This window comes from Columba livia, chromosome 18, assembly GCF_036013475.1.
Source record: "Columba livia isolate bColLiv1 breed racing homer chromosome 18, bColLiv1.pat.W.v2, whole genome shotgun sequence".
NCBI lineage: Eukaryota > Metazoa > Chordata > Aves > Columbiformes > Columbidae > Columba > Columba livia.
The window spans coordinates 6,018,233-6,038,572 of NC_088619.1; the positions used below are offsets into that span (position 1 = coordinate 6,018,233).

General features: G+C 46.8%; 1 protein-coding gene across 1 annotated transcript; it reads right to left on the bottom strand.

Moving 5' to 3' along the window:
• Positions 1-13,799: 13,799 nt before the first annotated feature.
• Positions 13,800-18,523, bottom strand: UTS2R (urotensin 2 receptor). Its single transcript, XM_005503155.3, has 2 exons — positions 18,092-18,523; positions 13,800-15,534 (listed from the first exon to the last, which is right to left on the bottom strand). Exon 2 carries the CDS (start codon positions 15,388-15,390, stop codon positions 14,242-14,244), a length of 1,149 nt encoding a protein of 382 aa, XP_005503212.1. The 5' UTR covers positions 15,391-15,534; positions 18,092-18,523; the 3' UTR covers positions 13,800-14,241.
• Positions 18,524-20,340: the final 1,817 nt, after the last annotated feature.

The window sequence follows — 20,340 nt, forward strand, 5'->3', positions numbered from 1 at the left end:
AGACTATAGATGCGACTGGTTAGTTGTATTTATGTACCGTAGCTTGGGGGGTGTATGTCTGTGTCTGCCACTTGTATTTACAGCTGGTATGAGATGCTGATGATAGCTGCAGCATCAGAAGTACCGGCACAGCCATATTGTACGATAGCATCTTTCTTCCATTTGTCTGATGCTTCAGGCTGTAGCTGGTGGTGTCTCAGCTCTTCCCTTATCTTCTGTTGTTAATTTTAAGCAGTGCTGGCTTTCCGAGTCCTTTGCATACCTAAAGTGAGGCAAAGAGGGAATTGCCTTAGGATGGCCAGATGTCTGGGTTTGGCTGGGGTAGCCACAGAATATGGGTCCCTGTCTTCCTGCCAAAGGTTTCTCCAGGATACACTCATTCATGGTTTTGGTCTTGGCTACAGGATTTCCCCCTTTTTTCCTTTTCTGATTATGATTTTAGCAATTCACCTCTTCCTGACCTGTGGTGCTAGACCAGGACACCAGTGACATACGCTGTTAGAAAACCTGCTGTGAGGTGTGTGCCTGCTGAATATCCCATACGGGGTCACATGCAGAATGTGTGCTTGTTTTTTGCTCACTGTCAGCACAGGTTGAGTTTTACCTGCCAAGAATAACACAGATAAATACTCTGGTAAAGCTGTGGAATAACAGGAGCAGGTGGGCTCTTGTCCTGCAGGATTTCTCCCAGCGTCCCCAGCCCTGTCAGTGGTCCCACTTCATCCTGAATGTATGCATGTTCTCTTTGAGGCGATGGAGCTAATTAAAACAGGCTCGCCTGATGGAGAAAAGCAATGCCAGCCTCTGATGCTGTCCTGCTGGCATCAGCAGCGCTGGCAGTGGCTTGTGCCGGTGCAGCGTGGCACCCGTGTGCCCACCCAGGGCCAGCATCGCTCCCCACCGCTGCTCCCGGCTGTGTCGAGGGCCATGTCAATGGCACAGGACAGATGCCATCAGGTCCCTGTTGCTCAGGGAGAGCCTGGCTCCATCCCCAGTCTCTGCAGTATATCACTAATTCTGCTGGTGTGGGGTCTGACCTATGGAAGATTAGAAGGGGACAGCATCTCCTAGTGTCACTTGCTTGTGTCTTTTGATCTTTTTGTTTCCTTTCTGCTAAGTTAGTAGTGTGTCCCTGCCTGTTACTTGTGAGAGCAGACCTGCCCTGCACCTTCTTGCCAGCAGAAATTGTCCCTGCAGATGGAGTGAGGAGGGAGCCTGAGCAAGCACAACCCTCTGCAGAACACAGTGGGGTCCCACTCAGTGTTACCCCATGAAATGCTCCATGAAATGCCCCTTGATTCAGGTCACCGCCTGAGGAGGTAGATTTTCATGTTTGAGCCAGTAAAGATGATCTTTAAATTGCCATGAAACAGTTAGACACCAAAAGTCCAGGAGGCTTCAACCCATCCTGTTCTGCACTGTGAGGTACAAACCGGAGTTTGTTCCATTTGTTGGGCACATAGAGACCAGAATTTCTGAGTGCAAATTGTGCTGGAGTGATTCAAACCGTTGCTGCTTCTGGGAGTAATGATACCAAGCCACTAAAGTCTTTCAAATATCTATTCAATGTGATATCAGCGCTGGCACTAGAATGTCTGTGGGTTGTTTCTCCCACCGCTGTCTGCTTTTTCACTCTGCTTTTTGCAGTCCAAAAGCCACTAGTGTTACTGCTGATTGGAATGAAACAAAATGCAGAGTCCCATCGGAGATTTAAAATCATTTAGGGAGGGGGGAAAAAAAAAACATCAAAAAACAAACAACAAACCAAAAGCCTGGAATAAATGTTAGTGCTTGTGGGAGATGAAACCAAGAGCCCTGTCCAGGGCTGGCGCTATGTGAGTGTGGGTTTTTCTCAGCCAAGTTCTCCTCCTCATGCTCCACAGGGATTTCAGTCTGTGCTCTGTCTTGGATGGAGAGGGAAATTAAAAAGGCTGGTGACTTCATAAGGTGGAAAAGTGTGTGTTTGTGAGAATGTTTAAACTACCGAGCTCTTTTGAAAAGGCCCATGTTGGATGCCAAGATAACATTTCCATAAAACATGATATTCCAGGATGAATCTTAGTTAAAAAATCGGTGGTGATAGCATCCCTTCCTCTAGGGAAGGATTCACATTCCTTTCTTGCCTGATGTCTGTGGTCTTGGTTTCTAGACATCTGTCCACTTAATCTGTTCTCATTACTGTAGCAGCACCAACAGCCAAAGTGTTTGATATCCATCTCTTGACACCGTGCCTTGAAATGGTAATTTGTTCTTCAGGCCTCAGAAAAGGCAAGACCTGGATGGTTTCTCCATGCCGATGTGCTGGGGCCAGCCCGTCCCGCTGGCTGCGGACAGGACTTTATCCCCGGTACCTCTAGCCCAGCGCTGCTGGTGGGAATCTGAGCCCCACGCAAGGGCCCAGCTCTGCGGGAAGGTTGTTCCCAAAATGCTTACAGGGATTTGACGGATCTGTGACAGTTCTGAAGGTTACTCTTTGTGTAAATGCAGCTGCCTGAGGATACAGAAAACAACCCCCTTCCTTTCTTTGTGGGTTATGCCAGAAAAAAACTTGGAGTTGTTTTATAAATTGTAAAATTAGAGATTGATCTACAGCAGCTTTTGCATTGTGACAGTATGCTCCTCTGGCTCTGGAGGAGCTTCCATGTCTTAAGCATGTGGTAAATCTTTTTGTGAGCCTCTTGAGGCAATCTCGTGCTGTTAAATACTTTGATTTGATGAGAAGAGCGAGGGGCCAGGAAATGGGGAGACAGGTGAATGTGTGTGAGACCGCAAAAAACGGAGTACACTTTTGAGGCTATATCCAGCATTTTTGTTGAAACCGCAGCACTGAGCAAGAGGGAGAACAAGGGAGGAGCTGGGTGAATAATTGGACAGACGGCTCTCCGCGTTTTAAAAGTGTTTTGAGGGTGAATGAAAATCTTCAGAGAAAATGCTGTGAGATAAAACACGTATTTCTGTTGTGCCTGTGTGAGCAGAATAGGCACTGTCAGTCCTGCCAGCTGTTAATGTGCCATTACCCATGTATCTTCAGATACAACATCGTTATCTAGTAATTAATTTTAAAGTGCTTATTTTAAAGCTTTCCCACCCATGCACACCTGCTGTTTCTCTACAGTAGCTTCTTTAATTTCTGATATATTGAATGCCTTGGGGATTGTCACAGAAAACAGAAGCAGTTGGGAGGGGATAAAAAAGATTCCTGTTTGCATCTCTGCCGAAATGGGTGGCATCCATTTCACACCCCACGGAGCTGGGGCGCTGTGAGATGGACCCGTGTGCTGCAGAATGTGGGCAGGGATTCGAGACAGCAGGAACACGCAGTCCTACGGGGGCTGATCCAAAGCCCACTAAGCACAACGGGGTGCTCAGCACCCTCTGCAGTGGCCTTTGAACTGGTCCCATATTTATTGTGCTTCAGATAGTAATGATTTGCTGCAGAGCCCCGGTGCATTGAGCTGCAGAGTTATATCAAGCTCTTTTATTGTGGCTTGGTCCAGCAAGGTACAATTTCCTGTAGGATAACCACATACTGTACAACGCCAATTATACGGATTTTTCTGTTGCTGTCATGTACTGACTAATGGTATTCAGGCTCTGTTAGTTATAGAGGGTGCACGCTATTCCTGCGATATTTGATTTCAGAACCAGCCACATTTTCTGTAACTCCTGTGCTATCTACAAAATTATGAATCAAATTGGAGGATCAGACGTTGATGCTGTGACTCCTGAGTGATGCAGATCTATCCCAGGGCTGTGTGTGGAGACTCTTCATTAGGTCTAGTCCCTACTGAGAGGTAAATCTCTCCCAGGATGGAGAACAGCCATGGGGTGCACTTAACTACATCGGCTGTAGGAGGGCATGGACACCAAGGTCACCTCCTTGAAATTGGGATGCGTTCTCACCCCTGTGCCTCTGGCTGTTAATAAACTGAGCTCCTGGGCAGTCTTTACATCCATTTGCACATTTGTGTAATTACAGGTGTGGCAAAGTGCTTGCAAGTGATGCTTTGCCCACCCTTTGCATGCAGTGATGGGCCCTTGCTTTGTGAAATTGTGTTTGCCAGCTGTAATGGAGCTTGTTGCTGCTGCTGAGGATTTTCTAATGTAACGGATACAGAGAATGTAGAAATTAATTGTAGCCCAGTATAATTTTCTGCTACAGGAACGGCAAAGGACAAATTGTTCCTCCCTTGCGGGAGTTTTAGGTGCTGTTATTACAAGGCTCTTGTATTCCCCTGGCTTTGCTAAGCTGGTTTGGTACCTTGCAGCAGGAGATGCATAGCGGCTGTGGGGTGATGCTAAGCAGATGTGATACAGAAGTCTGGGAAAATTCCTTGTATGAAAATCAGTGCAAATGGCTCTTGATTGTCTCGCTGTGACCCTTTATCCAAAGCATACACTTGCTCTTTCCAGACCTGAAAGGCAGCTCTGTTGTCTTTGCTGCTGGCCCACCAGGAATGGTAAGAAAGCTGCCTCGGAGCGGGTCAGGAGGAACGTGGTGCCGTTGCTCATGTGCACAGCCATATGTGTGCACTGAACACAGCACTCGTCTGCCTCTGTCATGCACAAAAGGACTACACAGTGCTCTTCCCATCACTTTCACAGTAACCCAACCATGTGCATATGCCTGCTGATGCGTATCTACTCTCCTATGTGGTTGTTCTGCTCTCCATAGACAATTTTCGGTTCCCCCATCAATGGGCATCAGCAAGTCCCTTCTGCCACGTGGGCTCTGCACAGCCCTGAAAGAGAACTAAAAGTTCTCAAGATTTACATAAATACATAAAACAGAGAAACCTCCGCAAGAGTGCTGCCTTGGGTGGTGCCAGAACAATCCCATTCTGCATCCCCCGCCAAGCTTCAGTCTGAAGAAACATCTGCCATATAACTCAACTCGGGTATATTTTTCTTTCATTTAAAAAAGCGGCCTTATAAACATCACTTCAGCTCGGGGGAGCGCTGCCAAGGATAACTCGGCATTGTCGTGCCTCTGGGTGAGCGGCGGCATGCTGAGCGGTGTTCACAGTTCAGCTTTTCCTCAGGCGTACCCCGGTGTGGCGGCGAGGCGGTGACCAATCCCCCAGGGATGAAGTTGTCTTGCACTGTGCCAGCTAGATGGTTTCGGCTCAGCGTGGCCTTCGGCAGAGCTCTCAGGTCTCCCTGGCTTGTACCCGATATTACTTGCTCCCTTTCCCAACCAACCTGGCAGATCCTCTCTCTTCCTGAAAATTATTTCACTCAGAAATAAAGAAAACATATAACTGTGTTAGTTTATGCTAAAGTGAAGATCCAGGAAGTATAGAGTGTCCTGTTGTTTTGTGCATTGATCTCAAGGGACTTCAGTAAGGAAAGCAAATATTGTGAGCTTTTCTGTATTGACACTTGCTGAAGGTCCAGACCTTCCTGAGGAGAGGCGGAGGGGACACCCTGACATGCCGTTCCTCCTGGTCAGAGCTCAGCAGTTTGAGGTACGGGCTTTTCTAGAGGTAACCCCCAGGAGACAGCTGTGCACAGTCCTTCGCCATCCCTGTCTGGCAAACTTCTGTTACCCAAAGCTCAAAAGTCCTTTCCTCTGTGCACACCGGCTCGTCTCCCTGTTTCACACCTTTGCTCTGGTCTGATGTTCCCACCTCCTACCCCAGAGGAGCAGTTCTGCAGGTTGCTGAGCTGCAGCAGCTGCAGCAGTAACACTTGCAGGCATTCGCAGGCTTGTGCGGAGAAGCCCCATGAAAGGCAGTTTCTACAGTTTCTAAACCCTTCCAAGCCAATTTTCAGATGTAGCTTGTAGGCTCAGATTGGCTGTGGGGGTGTCAGGGCAGTGCTGGGTAGTGCCATGGATACTTGAAGCTCCCAAAGCTGGAAATTCAGCTGCCCTTTCAAAGGAGAAACAACTGCATTTAACTAATACTAAGGTCATCTGACATTAGCCTGCTTTCTTTAGCCAAGATATGCGAAGTGATAGCTAAGCCATTTGGGCAGCATTTTTACATGTCAGTGATGGATTTACCTGACCAGTCAGAGAAACTCCAAATATGCCAGTGCAGCTCTTCCATAAGCACATATCCAGACAGAGCCGTTCTTTTCGCAGCAGGGCAGAAAGGCTGCTTTATTATTCATTGGGAAAATAAATAAATCCTGCAATGACTTTGGAGGCAGCTCTATAACCTGGCTCGTGCAGGGCAGAGATGTCCCACAGAGCGAGGTCTCTGCTGCTGCAGACACGTGTCCTGTCCCTTCCTCTCTCAGGAGCACAGATGATGTGTGCTATATACTCTCTTTCCCCAAAAATAAGACCTACCCTGAAAATAAGCCCTAGCATGGTTTTTCAGGATTTTTGAGGATGCTCACAACATAATCCCTACTCCAAAAATTAGCCCTAGTTACAATTCATTTTAAAAAGTCAATTTAAATAGTGTCTAGGCAGCTATGCATGTAAAAAAGTAATAAGTTTTAGAGCAAAAATCAATAAAAGACCCTGTCTTATTTCTGGGGAAACAGGGTATGTATGGACATCTGACACCACAGCACCAGCTTTGTCAAGGATTAAAGCCTCTCTGTAGTAAATACCTTTGCTTTTAACATTAGCAGCTGAAATTTGTTGTTTGTATCATAGCTGGTTTTGAAGTCATTGGTCACCTTCGTGGCCCTGCTGTACTAAACATCTACGCAGGTTTTGCGAGAGGTACTCAGTGTCCTGGGGAATTTATACACTAAATAGAGACGAGGGACAAAATGTGGGAGAAAGAAAGGGCAAGTTAGTGATGAGAAACTCAGAAAAATTAATTGACTGGCCTGGGTTCACATGAAAGTCTGTGCCGGAGCCAGTTTAATTAGAATTTCTTCAATTTCAGCCACATGTTTTCAGCACAACCCCATTGCTCCCCTTTGTTCTTGGGGACAGTGATTCCCTGGTGTGGGGAGGGCACAGGAACCACCGCCTGTCCCTGGGAAGGGTATTTTGTTGTTCAGCTCTGCGGATATAGGCTGGGATTTTGCTTTTCACCACCAAGGCTTTGAGGAGGGTTTTTTCCGCTAAGATAATTCTCTAAAGCAGGTATTTGTGATTCTTAAAACATCTGAGATAATCCTCAAGCACTCCAAGCCCGCGTATCAAAGCCTATAGGCTTCTGTTTGCAGGTAAGGATTTAATAGTCCAGCACTCCTGCAGAATGGGAGAAAGATGACTTTACGTCTTTGGTGGCTGAGCACCATTCTTCATGCATTACAGTGTTTGCTTCAGGGTATGTTCTGGTGCATATCGGCCCAAAAGCAGATCTTTTGAAGCACAGGTTTCAAATCAAAGAAGAAGTTTTAGACAGCAGAAAGCAAATCAAGCCCCAGCAGTTTACAAAGATGTTTTCTTCTTTAATTAGCTAACCTAAATTATAATCAACCCACCAGCTAGCACTGCTAAATGGGGAACTGCTCTTACTATTTTTGGTCCATCAAAAAAAGCCGGGGACACGATGATGTTTTAATGAAGCCAGATGGCCAGAGCTGCTGTACTGAAACCCAGCCATGAAGAAGAAGGCTGGAACAGCACAGGAAGGTTCAGCACAGGCTGCCCTTAAAGAGAGGAAATGTACCGTTTTCTGATGCTCCAAAGACTGGAAAACTTTGGAAATTCCACCTTATTTTATATTGTTCTGCACTGTTTCTGATGTGACTTGGGGTAGGCTTCCCATTTGAATACTGCAAGTCCTGGTAAATTGATTACTTTATCATTCATGAGACCATTTGCTATCTTGATTCTTATTAATGTAGAAAACTGAAATTCATATTTACTGGAGTCAAAGGGCCAAAAATGTTTTGGGTGGTGTTTTTTTTTTTTTTCCATAGGATAAATTGGTACAGCTGCATTGACTCCAATTAAAATCAACCTATTTGTATTGAGACTTGGCCCTGTAGGTTTTCCTTGGTAAGCACAGCTTGCATGAAATAAGAGATTCTTAGCCTTGCTTGAAAACATAGGCAGACTTAGTGCAAACTTAAACATGCCTGAACTGTATTATATCTCTGTCTTAGTCCTGGACTCCCTGTGTGGTTTGGCCCATAACCTTCACAGTCAGACTTTCTTTTCCATAGGCCACCTGCACATTTCAGCCAATGCCAGGTGGGACCCGCCTACTGCTCCGCTCCTGCTTTCCTCCTCTCCGCATTTCGCTCTGTGTTGCCAAACTATCCAAATATTTTGGCAATAACGCAAGGCAAAGATAAAATTCACAGAATTCTTTTTTTCTCCCTTGACTTCAGTGGAGTTGCTTCTCAGCTGAAGTCAGGTCCAGCATCTCCCAAGTGGACTTGCTGGAGTGCTCCAACCCACCAGAGATGTCGTCCAGTGAGGGCACCTGGTCGAGGGCACCTGGTCCGGGAGCTGCTGGGGCTTGTGTCACACTGTGTCATCCTGCCACAGCCTGGTTGTCCTCGGTACCGAGATCCCTCCGGTCCCTGTTCTGGGCACAGAGCAGAAATCTCCCTCTGAAGATGTCACAGAGTACTAGTGACTCACCAGCTCGCACAGACATTTGGGATGCAACAATTCTGTTTGTAGAATGCCTGCAGTTAATGAATTAATTATGTTACACTCTCCTTTGAGCAGTAAATCATAAACTAAACAAGCAATCAGCAGGAGGCTGGATGGGTGTGTTTCCCTTAGTGTTTTGAATAAACACAAACACAGGAAAAGCTGGAGCGCACCATTGTTGCCCACGTGCGCTCAGGTTTGTGCAGCAGATTCAGTAGTTGTAATAATTTGTGATTTCCTGCAAAAGAAAACCTTGGAAGGAGTGTTGCTACACTGGTTCCCAATGCATGTAGTTACCTGCTGCCATTGTGCAATGGAGAAAACCTCCTTACTGATGCTCATGCTTCACTATTGGCATTTATCTTTCTTTTCCGTGAGGACTGACTTATTTTGAGGATCTGTCCATTGGTGGGTGCACCATTTGTGATGCCTTTGGCCCATCTGAAAAAACAGGTCTTGGATGTTTTGTGGCTGGAACTGCAGTTGGTGCCAATGAATTAGCTGTAATGGGAGTTACAGGATGTCTGCGTGTAATGTGGGACGCCTGAATCAGCCAGGAAGGTGGTTACAGTCAGAGCTGCTGTGATAAATCCTGTCCTGTCTGGTCCTGTGTCGGTGGATGTTTCACTCTATCATTGAGTCAGGTTCTTTCACTGATTCTTTTTTTATATATATTTGATGTTATTCTGTTGTTTTATCCTCTTCCTAGATAGCTTTAAACTAGTAACAGCAGCTACTTGACATGTAATTAGATTTAATGACAGTTAAAATTATGCATGCCTGAGTGTTTTGCTCTTTGAAACTAGATTTACGATATTTGCACTTTCTCCTGTAGCAAAAACATGAGCTCTCCTGGCAGACAGATGCCTTGCCAGGTGATAAGCATTAGGAAGACTGGATTTAGCAACAAGCCTTCAATTTGCATATAAAACTCTGACTTTTTTGACTGGTAGACTCCTTGATCTCCCAGTACATTGATGGGGTGTTTGTTCCTGGGAAAGCAGAATAAAAGCAAGCTAAATTTTCTCTTAAAATGTTTACTGTGCCAATTGCATTTGGTGAACTGCTGGGATTTGGCCTTATTGCTGCCTGGGGAGACTCGCGGGAGTCAGGTCCATGTTGGATTTATGTGCTGTGTCCTGTAGCATTCAGACCTGTAGCATTTTTGGGTTTTCGCCACTCACAGCGTATGCTAAGTGATGTGAAGTACCTTTGGTCGTTGCATGTGACAGTCTGATGTATTGCAGTAACATGAGAGCTGAGAAACTGAGGAAAATCTCTCAATTTTAAATCAGAAATGGCTGGGCTGGGTTGAACCAGTTTTGCTCTTGCTGCCTTTCTGCACAACTGGCCTGTTTGCTTCTTGCATTGCTGCTCAACATTTGGCTGGTGACTTGTTATAGCTCCGAGGTCCATTATTTGGTGTGTAAAACTAAGATTAATTTTCCTCATAGGTGTTTCTTTGTTAATATCAGCAATGCATTTATCTGCTGCTTGACACTCACTCAACAAGGTGAGATATTTTTCTGCAACCTTTGCAGTTAGCTTTCAGTTTTACTGCCCTGAAACACCAGGAATCAGCAACAAATTGCCTGCTTTCCCTCTGCCTCTCCTTTTCCAGCCCACTTTCAAATATGTCTCCCTGTTCTTGCAGCATAATTTGTTTTCTATTACATTGCCTCCTTGATTACCTTGATTCCACCACATTTCTGATATGCCTGGATCAGTATCCTTATCTGCAAGTCAGGTGTACCAGGGTGTAAGCAGCACTTACAGCTGAGATATTGAACTTGGACATGCCAAAGTGATCAGAATCACTTAGAATTGTCACTTTTTTTTCTAGAATATGATAGCTCATGCAATAAATAGATGGCAGGAATCCCCATGCAGAGCTGGGCCAGATCCGGGTGTGCATGGGACGATATTCAGCATGTCTGGGTGTCACTTTGATGCAAAACTGGCCAAATATGAGAGAAGGTCTGATACTTTTAGTTTATTTCAATGAATTCTCTAGTGTTGCACTGGAGGCAGCTGGAGTTTGATCTGGAGAAGGGACAATAATAACTGAGGGTTTCGATCATCTTAAATCAGGGAAGGTTTGTGCCCGTGGGACCTGGGCAGAGGGTGTTTGCTGCATCGTTCCCCACCGGGGGTGCCCAGCCCATCCTGCTGGGTTTTAGACAGGGACACACAGCAGTTGCTTTGCAACTTGAACTTCTTGTGAGAGTCTTGCGGTTTGAACAAAACGGGCAGAGGATTTTTAAAATTGAGTGTAAGAAACCCGATGAATAAAATTTCATCTGGAAGTGAGAAATTGTGTTGTTTTGCCTCCTAAAGGCTGAAATGAGACAATTCAGTATTTCGAAAAATTAAAAGAAAGAAAGAAAAAAAAAACCCTTTCCAGAAGGATTCTTGAATTTCTGGGTGGATTTTCAAATAGTTTGGCTAAACACAAACGTCATCCTTTTCTGGCAAAGACACTATCCAACTGAAAACATCGCCTGGCCCCAGCTGTATTTTGCTGCCTGTTTCAGCCACCAGAGTGGGTACCGGCCTTTCCCAGCTGGTAGGAGCTCCACAGGGACCAGCATTTCTGTCCTGGCCCTTTCTGGACACCCTGTGTATATACAGCTGCACTTTCTGTGAGTTTTGAGGCACTGCTGAACGCAGCCTGGCTTAAATGAGCAAAACATCGGAGTTTTGACTTTGCCACCTGGAGCATCCTTTTTACACTGATTTCAGAATTTGTTTATGAAAAAATCAGCTCTTGCATCTTTGACTGATGGTAGATTTCTGCAAGAAGGAATAAACAGGGCACAATAATTATTTTATAGCTACTGCTAACCAAGCAATTAATCTATATTTTGGAGGAGGCAGTTCTATCTTTAGACCTCACTGCCTGCCAGGACACCCCCATTTATATTCAGCAGGCTCTCGTGGTTGAGTTGCTGTTTGGTTTCAGGGTGACAGCTGTCTAATGTTTGATATCTGAGTGTGGCTGGTAAAGTTAGTTGGGGATGCAGAGCTGGGGCATATGCTGTGTGTGAACTGCTCAGAGCCTTGCTTTTACCTGTAGACAAGGAATAATATTCCCTTGTGCTGAGTGGTGATGGATGTGAGTGTTTGAAGGAGAGAAAAAAATCTCAGCCTGGGGGGGAGATTGAAGTGCTTTAATGGAACATCTCAGCATTCAAAGATGACCCGGTATTGATGGACACATCCCCTGCAATCATTCCCTGACTTGCGGGTGTCTTCTTTTCTCTCGCCTTTGTTGTGCTGATTTGACAAACACACTTGCAAGCCCCTGTGGAGAACACAGTACAAGCTTCAAACGAGAAACAAGAAATAAGCCCGTGCAGCCCAGGGCTGAGGCTGCGTGTCCTCGGGGGGGCAGGGACCCCTGTGCCCGGCGTTGAGCCCAGCTCAGCCCCCAGGGCACGGCAGGGCCTCCGGCACGGCCCGCTTCCACGGCACGATGCTCGTGCTGCTCTCCGGGTGCCTGTTGCACCTACAAAGGCTTTGTGCAGATATTTTCCGTGAGACACGTTGGTTGTGGTGGACTTGGGGATGTTAATCAGAGCAGTCCCGCTGGGGATAAAGGGGTTAGACTGATTAATTCTGGGGACAAATCTGCTGCTGTGTCTTTTGGTAACTCTTCTGCACTCACTGGTGTGTAAAGCCTGGATGAGTTGAGATTTCCAAACCACCCTCTCATTTGACTGTCTGATACGAGCAAAGATGGACTGTGCTGTCTAAAGGCTCAACCCGCGGTGTCGTTGCTTCACAACGGTGGGAAGCGCTTGTGCTGTGCTTGTCTTGAGCATGTCTGGCTATTTCTGAGCAAGGAGAAGTTAAAATTGTAATTTCAAAGAAAAAAAAAAGGAGACAAAATTTTGCATTCTGACCTATGATGAACACCTGACTGTGAAAGTGGAAAATGAGTTAATGAATACAGCAAGTCTCTTCACCTCCCATCCATGCACTCCCTCGTCCCTATGGAGGGGTGAGTGACGCTTTAGTCTCTCTAATGGGCTTTGGCTAGTGTGTCTCCAGACTGAGGAGTGTCTGAAAACTAACAAGTACTGTTGGTATAGGAAATAGCCAAATATAATGGTGTTTCTGCCCCTCTATAATCAAGAAGGGGCTTATCCTGAAGTAGGACTTGCTGGGCAACACACTGCACTGCAAGCAGGGTCATAAAACTGCATGCACAAGAGTATTCTTTCATGACATGTGCAATCTTCCCCATACATAACAAACTTTACGCATGAAAGAGGCAATTTCTTCTCCAAGTGTATAACCCAGGGAGGCTGGAAGCAGAGTTTTCACTGTCCTCATGAGCAATGGCCATTTAAATACCTTGGAGGGGAATAAGTGCTTAAATCCTAAATTCTGTTTCTGTATAAGCAAGCAGAGTTCACTGCCAAATGGAGTATCACACTAGAGGCCAGAATTTATTCCTAAGTGTTAATTTGCTTCTAATTCTGTAACTTGCTTAGAGTCGTGTTGGCATTGCATCGTTGTATCCTTGCTAATGAGGTAATGGGGCTAATGCAAGCAGAGGACTCCTTTACAGGTGTTGGCAGCATCCCAGAGAAGGTACTTTTAGACTCATCGGGCAAGCGCCAGACATCATGAAAGATATATTTATACCAATGATTCAGTGAAAGCCAGGGCAGGCAATGTGTTTGTGGTGTAGGCAGGGCTATGTTCACTTTTTGTAGCAGTAAAGCAAAATAATCTCCTGTGAAGGGAAGAAGTAAACTCTCTAGAAGGGAACCAGTGCTTTTATAATTGAGAACATTAGGTCAGATAGCATAGCTTTGCCCATTGCAAATCACATCTCCTCACCCTCCCTCCTCTCCCTCTGTCCTTTCCTCCTGGCCTTGGTAATGTAGGTCTGGTCCCTCAGTCTGGATGTTGCAGTTTGTTGATGGATGCCCCGAGAATAACAACAGCAGAGGTTCCCAATTCCTCCTTGGACGAGGGCAGATACCTGTGTCCAGGATAGGTGATGCTCCCCAACACGGGTGCTCATGTGTTTGGGGTCACCACATTAGGGGATGCTGAGTGTTCCCTGTGGCACTCTCATGGGAATCCTGGCTGGCTGGCGTGAACCATGGTGTAACTCCACTACAGACATCTCTGTGAATGGAGCATCAAGCCCAGTGCATACACTAGCATAGAATAAATGTGAATATGATCAAAACCAGGACAAACACGCCTAGATATGCCTCATGCACATTGTGCAGTCCTACCCCAAATTCAAACCAAATTACATGTCACAAACAGCAGCTGCTTTGTCTTTATTTCTTTGTTTTTAGTCCTCGTACAATTACAAATTTAGCATTACTGCTAAAGAAAGAGCAAACTACAGCCATTCACAGGATAACATAATTTTAAACTCTGTGAGACAGCTGATACTATTAAAAAACATGGCCCTGTTATAGGCTTTCATTATTGATGGCTACTTGAGGAGACGTACACTATAAAATACAAAGATAAAAAGCGAGAGGCTATTTAGATAGATGTTCAGCTGAATGTTGCTAGCATCAAATCGGTGGCACTGAAGAAAATGAGAACAGACATACGGCACGGCCTCCGGACTAAATGTGTGCACATGACGGATCTGCTAAGGCTTTGCCTTTACAATGTACACTTTAAATCAAAGCAACATTGAAGTCAATATTGATTGTTCTGGGAGATATATTTTACCTTCAGGCACTGCTGTTTCCCAAAGGAGCATGAGCAAGAACATATGTCTCTGTGCAGTGCTGACTGCTCGTGGACAGGGATCTCCCCGAAATCCTCTGAAAACGATTCCTCCGTTGGAAGTACCCGCTGTTGCTGCTAAGGGACCGCTGTCTGTTCTTCAGGTACTCCCGGTAGTTTTTGGTGAGCAGGGTGTAGAGAAAAGGGTTGATACAGCTGTTGCTGTAGGTCAGACAGGTTGTCAGATAATTAATGTTCTTCATCACCTTGGGAGATAAAGGTAAGGATTCATAATACTGGAAGAGGAGCTGCCATATCCAGAAAGGCAAGAAGCAAGCCCAGAACACCAGCACTATTGTGAAGATTAAATAGAGCACCTTTTGATTTGGCAGCCGCTTGGTCTGCTTGAAAGATGCTGTTTGCGACACCCAGTAAATCTTAGCTAATCGGATGTAAAGGTAGCCAATGATTACCCCTGGGCCCACGATGCTGGTACCAAAAAGGATGGTGAGATAGACTTTGTAGGATGTCTTGCTCCAAGTGGGCAGGCAGATGCTTTTGTTGTCCCTTTGCACCAGCTGGATCATGATGAGCATTGGGAGGGTGAGCAGCAGTGATACCAGCCAGATGACAACAGCGATGGCCTTTCGGTAACTCTTGGACCTCTTCACTGTGTCCAGGGGCTTCAGCACAGCAAAGTAACGTTCTGTGCTCATGACCGTGAGGGTGAAGATGCTGGCGTGCATAGTGAGGAAGTCCAGACTGAACAGAATGCGACAGCCAATGTCCCCAAAGTACCATTTCTGAATGAAGTAGGTCCCAACGATGAAGGGGATGGTGAGAAGGTACAGCAGGTCCGCCAGCGCCAGGTTGATGATGTAAATGTACATGGAGGCAGATGATCGCAAGTAATGGCACATCACCAGCAAGGTGTAGACATTGCCTGTCACCCCGATCACACACATGAGGGAAAGGATCGTCCCGATGGTGCAGATGGCGATCATGTCCTCCATGGAACTGGCGGCTGGGACACCATCCCCGGTGGCATTGGTGGAGGCATTGGGACCGATTCTGAAGAGGCTGCCCTCGCTTGTGTCTGTCACCATGTAGGGGGTCGCGGAAAAGTGGCTCTCCAGCTCATCGGTGAGGGACATCCTCCTGGCCTTTGAATGCCAGAGGCTTTGCTCATGCCACAGGGCTCCGAAGATCTGTTCCTTCTGCTTCGAGAAATGCAACCATGGGGAGACAGTGAACCATTTTGTAGCAGGGTCTCATCCAAGGATGATCTGCATTCTCCACTAGAGGAAAGACATCAGAAACCAACATATTAGAAATCTGCCAGATCAACATGAATTATCATTTAGAAGGTACCTGTCCCTGAGTACGCATCTGTTTACATGTACCAAAGGTCTTCCGCACTGAGGCCACTCATGTGTAAGGTTCATTCTATTGTTACAAGAGCACAGCTTTGAGGAGTGACATGTTTTAGTGTGTCCATGGAAAAGAGACAAGAGAGACTGAGCTGATCATTGGAACCACTTGCTGCAATCCTTAAAGTTAGTTTGGGGTTGAGGAAAAAAGCGTCCTTCCTAAACCCGTAACGGCAGCTTACAGATGTGTCAGCATGATTGCTTATACCTCTTTGCTAAGCTCTTAGCTCTGAAGAAGTAAAAGACCCCAAAAGAGGGAAACCAACCTTTGGATTTACCACTTGCAGCCAAATTGTTGCCTGTTTTGTGTAAGTGATACACTCAAAGTCCTGCCCAGCATTTCTGCAGTGCTTCCACAGAGCAACGTTTCCTTGAATGAGAAGCTCCTGCTGTGTCCTGACCTGCAGTTTCAAATTGTAGTTGAGCGATGGAGAAAGAAAACACATTTTCTATCTATAGAGCAAGCTGTAGGTTGCACTGTGGGTTTCATATGTCTGTAAATGCTGTTTCTTTTCATGCTCTCTGTCAAGTGTGATCCCACAGCTTTTCATGTGTCCACACATGGAGGTATTTCAGACAGACCTGTCGGTGAACCTGTCTAAACAGCCTTATTCAGCGAGGTGTGAGATTGTTCTGTAGTGTGTTAGACAAGCAATCGCTCTTTGTACGCAGGAGCTTGTGGTAAGCTCGAGCCCAACACTATATAAATAGTGGCTGTGTTGCTTTGAATTTATACTGACTCTGCATGTAGGCAAAGGGTGATCACACGTACCTGTGGGAAACACTGAAGAAGTAGCTAAAATGCCCAAATTTTAAGACATACTAGAAGCCTGTGCCAACCTAAAGGTCACTGCGCACAGAAGTATGTTTGTACTATGTGTTTTATGGAGCTCAGATTGTCCTTTTGTTTGGAAAATCCTGTGAGAAGGGGTTCTGGACCCCCTTGTCCTTGCAGGGCTCAGCAGCCAAAGACCTCCCTCCGCCTCATTCCACTGGGCAGGTTGGGTTGGTTTTGTCCTGGGAATTTTTTAAGTTTTGCAGCTTTTCCCAGTGAGCTTGGTGTCCCTTTGCCTCCACACCAGCTCTGACTCCTTTCCCTCTTTCCTCCCACTTGCTCCTTGGCAGCCGGATCGCAGCACCAGACCCTCCTCTGCTGCCCTTGTGTCACAGACCCCAACAGTGACTCCTGAAGCACTAGAGGATGGACAGTGTTCATCCTCTTCAGGGCTTGCCCTCATCTTCTTCTCTTCCTGTTATCACCTGTTGTGGGTCATGGGTGCTATGGAGATGTCATGCAAAAACTCTGCATAAAAGAGATCAATATAGGACAGAGGGAGACTTCTCCTTGTTTAACAATTGAAATAGGGGTGAAAAAGAAAAAGAAAAGAGAGAGAAAAACACAATACACAGAGCTCATCTCCCACACGAGTTCTTTCTGGTACATCTGAGAGGGAGAGACGAAGCATGGTCCTGCAGTACTCAGTGCTCCTTTGGGACGTCATTCTTCTGGGCTGCTCTCCAGCAGCTTCACCAGCATCTTAGCTTTTTTGGACCTTTCAAACCCAAATCTACCCCCTCCCTCCCCGGCCATGCTGTGCGGTCTCCTCCTGCATGGCTTTGGATATGTGTTGCCAGCCTGTCCATTCACCAACTTGTTCTCTCGTTGTCCACTTCATCGATATCCACGGATGAGCTGTGCTGGCAGCTACAGCATCACGCATGAAGGAGATGCAGACGCTCGGCGAGCTCTGCCTGCTCCTCTGCCACACAATCTCCAGCACACTTGGTCAGAAACAAATGGCTCTGCATGGGGTGCTCCAGCCAAGCCCAGAGCTGGTCATGCACACAGCTATCGAGCTCAGTTGTATTTGTAATAGCTAATTTTCAGGAGTGTGTTTCCATGGCCCAGGTCCTGTGTTCCTGCAGCTGCTTCACTTTGAGCTCCAGGCACCTGTAGCAGATCCGCGCCGTGCCTGCGCACGTCTGTGCGGTTCCCTGCCGTGACAGCTCCTGCAGAGAGAGCTCAGCGCCGCGCATCTCCCGCTCTGCTCCTCTGCCACTGAACCTGCCGTTTGCTTCATTCATAAAATTCCTACAGCACTAAATGCAATCCGGACACTTCACCTGTCTCCAGACAGAGCCCAGAGCGAGACAAGTCCTCATTCCTACAGGAGGAAAATTAAGCAAACTGGGGAAACCTCTCATTGTTTTAAAGTTACTGTCATTGCTGCACTTGTACGTAAATCCACACACTCACATGCACACACACAATACAGAGCTTGTTATTCCAAGCAGCTATTCAAGCATCTTACGGTCTAAGCAATTTTCCCAGCCAATCCTGCCTTTTCCTCTACATTATCATCACACAGGAGTACCATGCACATTCCGGTAGCTACAAACATAAATGAATTCCTCCTGCTCAAACCTTGCTTTAAATCCAGCAGATGAAGTTTCCTACAAGAAATAAAACAAAAACAAATCTTGTAGCATTAAAGCTGAAGCTTAAAAAAGAAAAAAAAAAAAAAGAGAGAGAGAAAAAGGAAAAAAAGAGAATCCTCCTTCCTGGGCAGCCAGCGAGAGATCCCCGTGCTCCGTCGCATCTGGAAGGGCAGCGGCAGGAAGGGACCGCGCTACCTCGCCAAGTATGTTTGAAATCTGTGCGCTCTTGATACTCTCATTCTCCTCCCTTCACTCATGCCTGCTATTTCTGTTCCTCGGTGACGTGAGGCATAGCGTGGTTTTGACTGCAGCCAGCGAAGAGCCTTTTTAAAGCAGCAGCATTTTGATAGCCAGGGCTTGTTTAGGCAGCTCCCCCCGCCTGGCCAAGAGCCAGCTGGGGATGCACAATCTCAAGGGTGTTTTCGTCCCAGGACCGGTGATACAAAAAGCCATCCCGCCCCTCCTCACATCGCACTGACGAGCACTGATGGCTAATATTGCCTGAGCAAAACCATTGTGAGAGCGGTTGGGCCAGGGAGGGTTAAATTCCTGCAGGAGGGTGGGTTGCCCAGGGAAATGGCAGAGCTCCTCGGTTCAGAGATCAATTCCAAAGTGAAGCCAAAGTTTATTTGGGTTGGACGGCGTATCAACAGACAAATCTGTGTGGTGGTATCACACACCACAGCATCTGAGATATTTCAGACTGGCGGTAACAAAATGTTACCCAGGTTGTTTGGGGTTCGGCTGGTTGCCTTTCCCCAGTGATACTCAAGGAGGGTAAAGATGGAGTGAGATCAACCAGGCGCCTCGAAAAAAATGCCTGTGAGGAAGGGGCTGGTGCTGAGAAATGCCAAAGCTAACTCAAGATTATTTCATTAGCAGCTGCATATCGCGCTGGTTGCCTGCACCAGTAGGATTGCTGGTCCTCCCAGTTCCCCGCTCGGTGGACTGCAGGGAATTGCTCCTGATTTGTGCCGGTGGGAAGCAAGGAGCACTCACCTCTCCCGGGTGTCTCCCAATGGACACAGGGATGGGAGAGATGCCCGCCAGGTCTGTTGCTTGTTCCACCAGTTTGCATTTGGGCAACCATTGCAATGAGGAGATGCTTCCCAGCATGGGGCTCCTGGGAGACGGCTGGACCCAGATCATCCATCCTGCATCACTGTAACTGAGATCTATTTTCTCCTCTAAGTCCTTCCCCTGGGTACTCGTTTAATTTCTTCATCTCCTTAGCCTTTTACACTCTGCTATCTGGGTGCTTTGAGATGCATCTTGTGTCTAATGTCTTGTGTTCCTGCAACATGAACCCAGTTTTGCTCAAGCTGCGCAGGGTGACTGTGGTAGCACTGGGAAAGATTGGCGAGCACGAGCAGTGGCTGTCCCTGGTGTGCACAGCACGGTCCCTCTGTGGTATGGGCTTTCAAGGGTGCTGAGGACTTGGGTCAGGCGTGAATCCTCATGTAGAGGGTGGATTTTTGCACTGAAAATAGATTGTATGTTAACAGCTCTAAAAAGGGCTGCCTGAGCTCTGAAATCTCAACCCAAACACTCCCAAACGGATGAGTGTTCTGCATTAAAGGTTTTTTCTAAATCTGCGTTTTGTGGCTGGCCCATTTGGAAAAGTGTGGTCTTAAAGCTTCTTCTCACGCTGCTTTCCAAGTTAGATGGAGCTGCCCATCATCTGCATGACTCCGGTGAGTGGCAGCGGTCCCTTGGTGAACACCAAAGGCAAAGCCATTGGCAAAACACTTTATTTGTGGGTGATCCACTGGCAGCAAGGTCATTCACACAGCAGCCTCCTCTCCACACACAGAGCAGGGACAACCTGCTGCTGTCCCCAAATCCCTTTGCTCCTGTCTGTGTGCAGCTCAATGGGCTCGTTGGTACAAGCCCTGTGTGAAGGAACGATGCTGACTGGGGTGGGAGGGGGGTGTCTCTGCCAGACCCAGTCCGGCTGTGCTGCTTCCATCTCCAGTGCCTGGTAGGTGTGCACAGATCTCCAGGCACCTACACTGGAACTGTCACCCTCCTGTCCCTCTATCACTGAGGTTCCTGTTGGGTTGGTATTGACCCATGACCATGGGAATGAAGGGGAATGGGATGGGGGAAGGTTTCTGCCCAACCCAGCATTTTCCTAGACCTGTTGGTCCCAACCTGGTAGTTCCTTTTTTTGACATTTAAACCTTTTGAAAAACATTATACCAGTGGGTTTGTTTATCAGGAAATCTCAGTGCC

Coding starts and splice junctions, on each gene's coding strand:
- UTS2R (XM_005503155.3), bottom strand. CDS start 15,390: ATGTCCCTCACCGATGAGCTGGAGAGCCACTTTTCCGCGACCCCCTAC.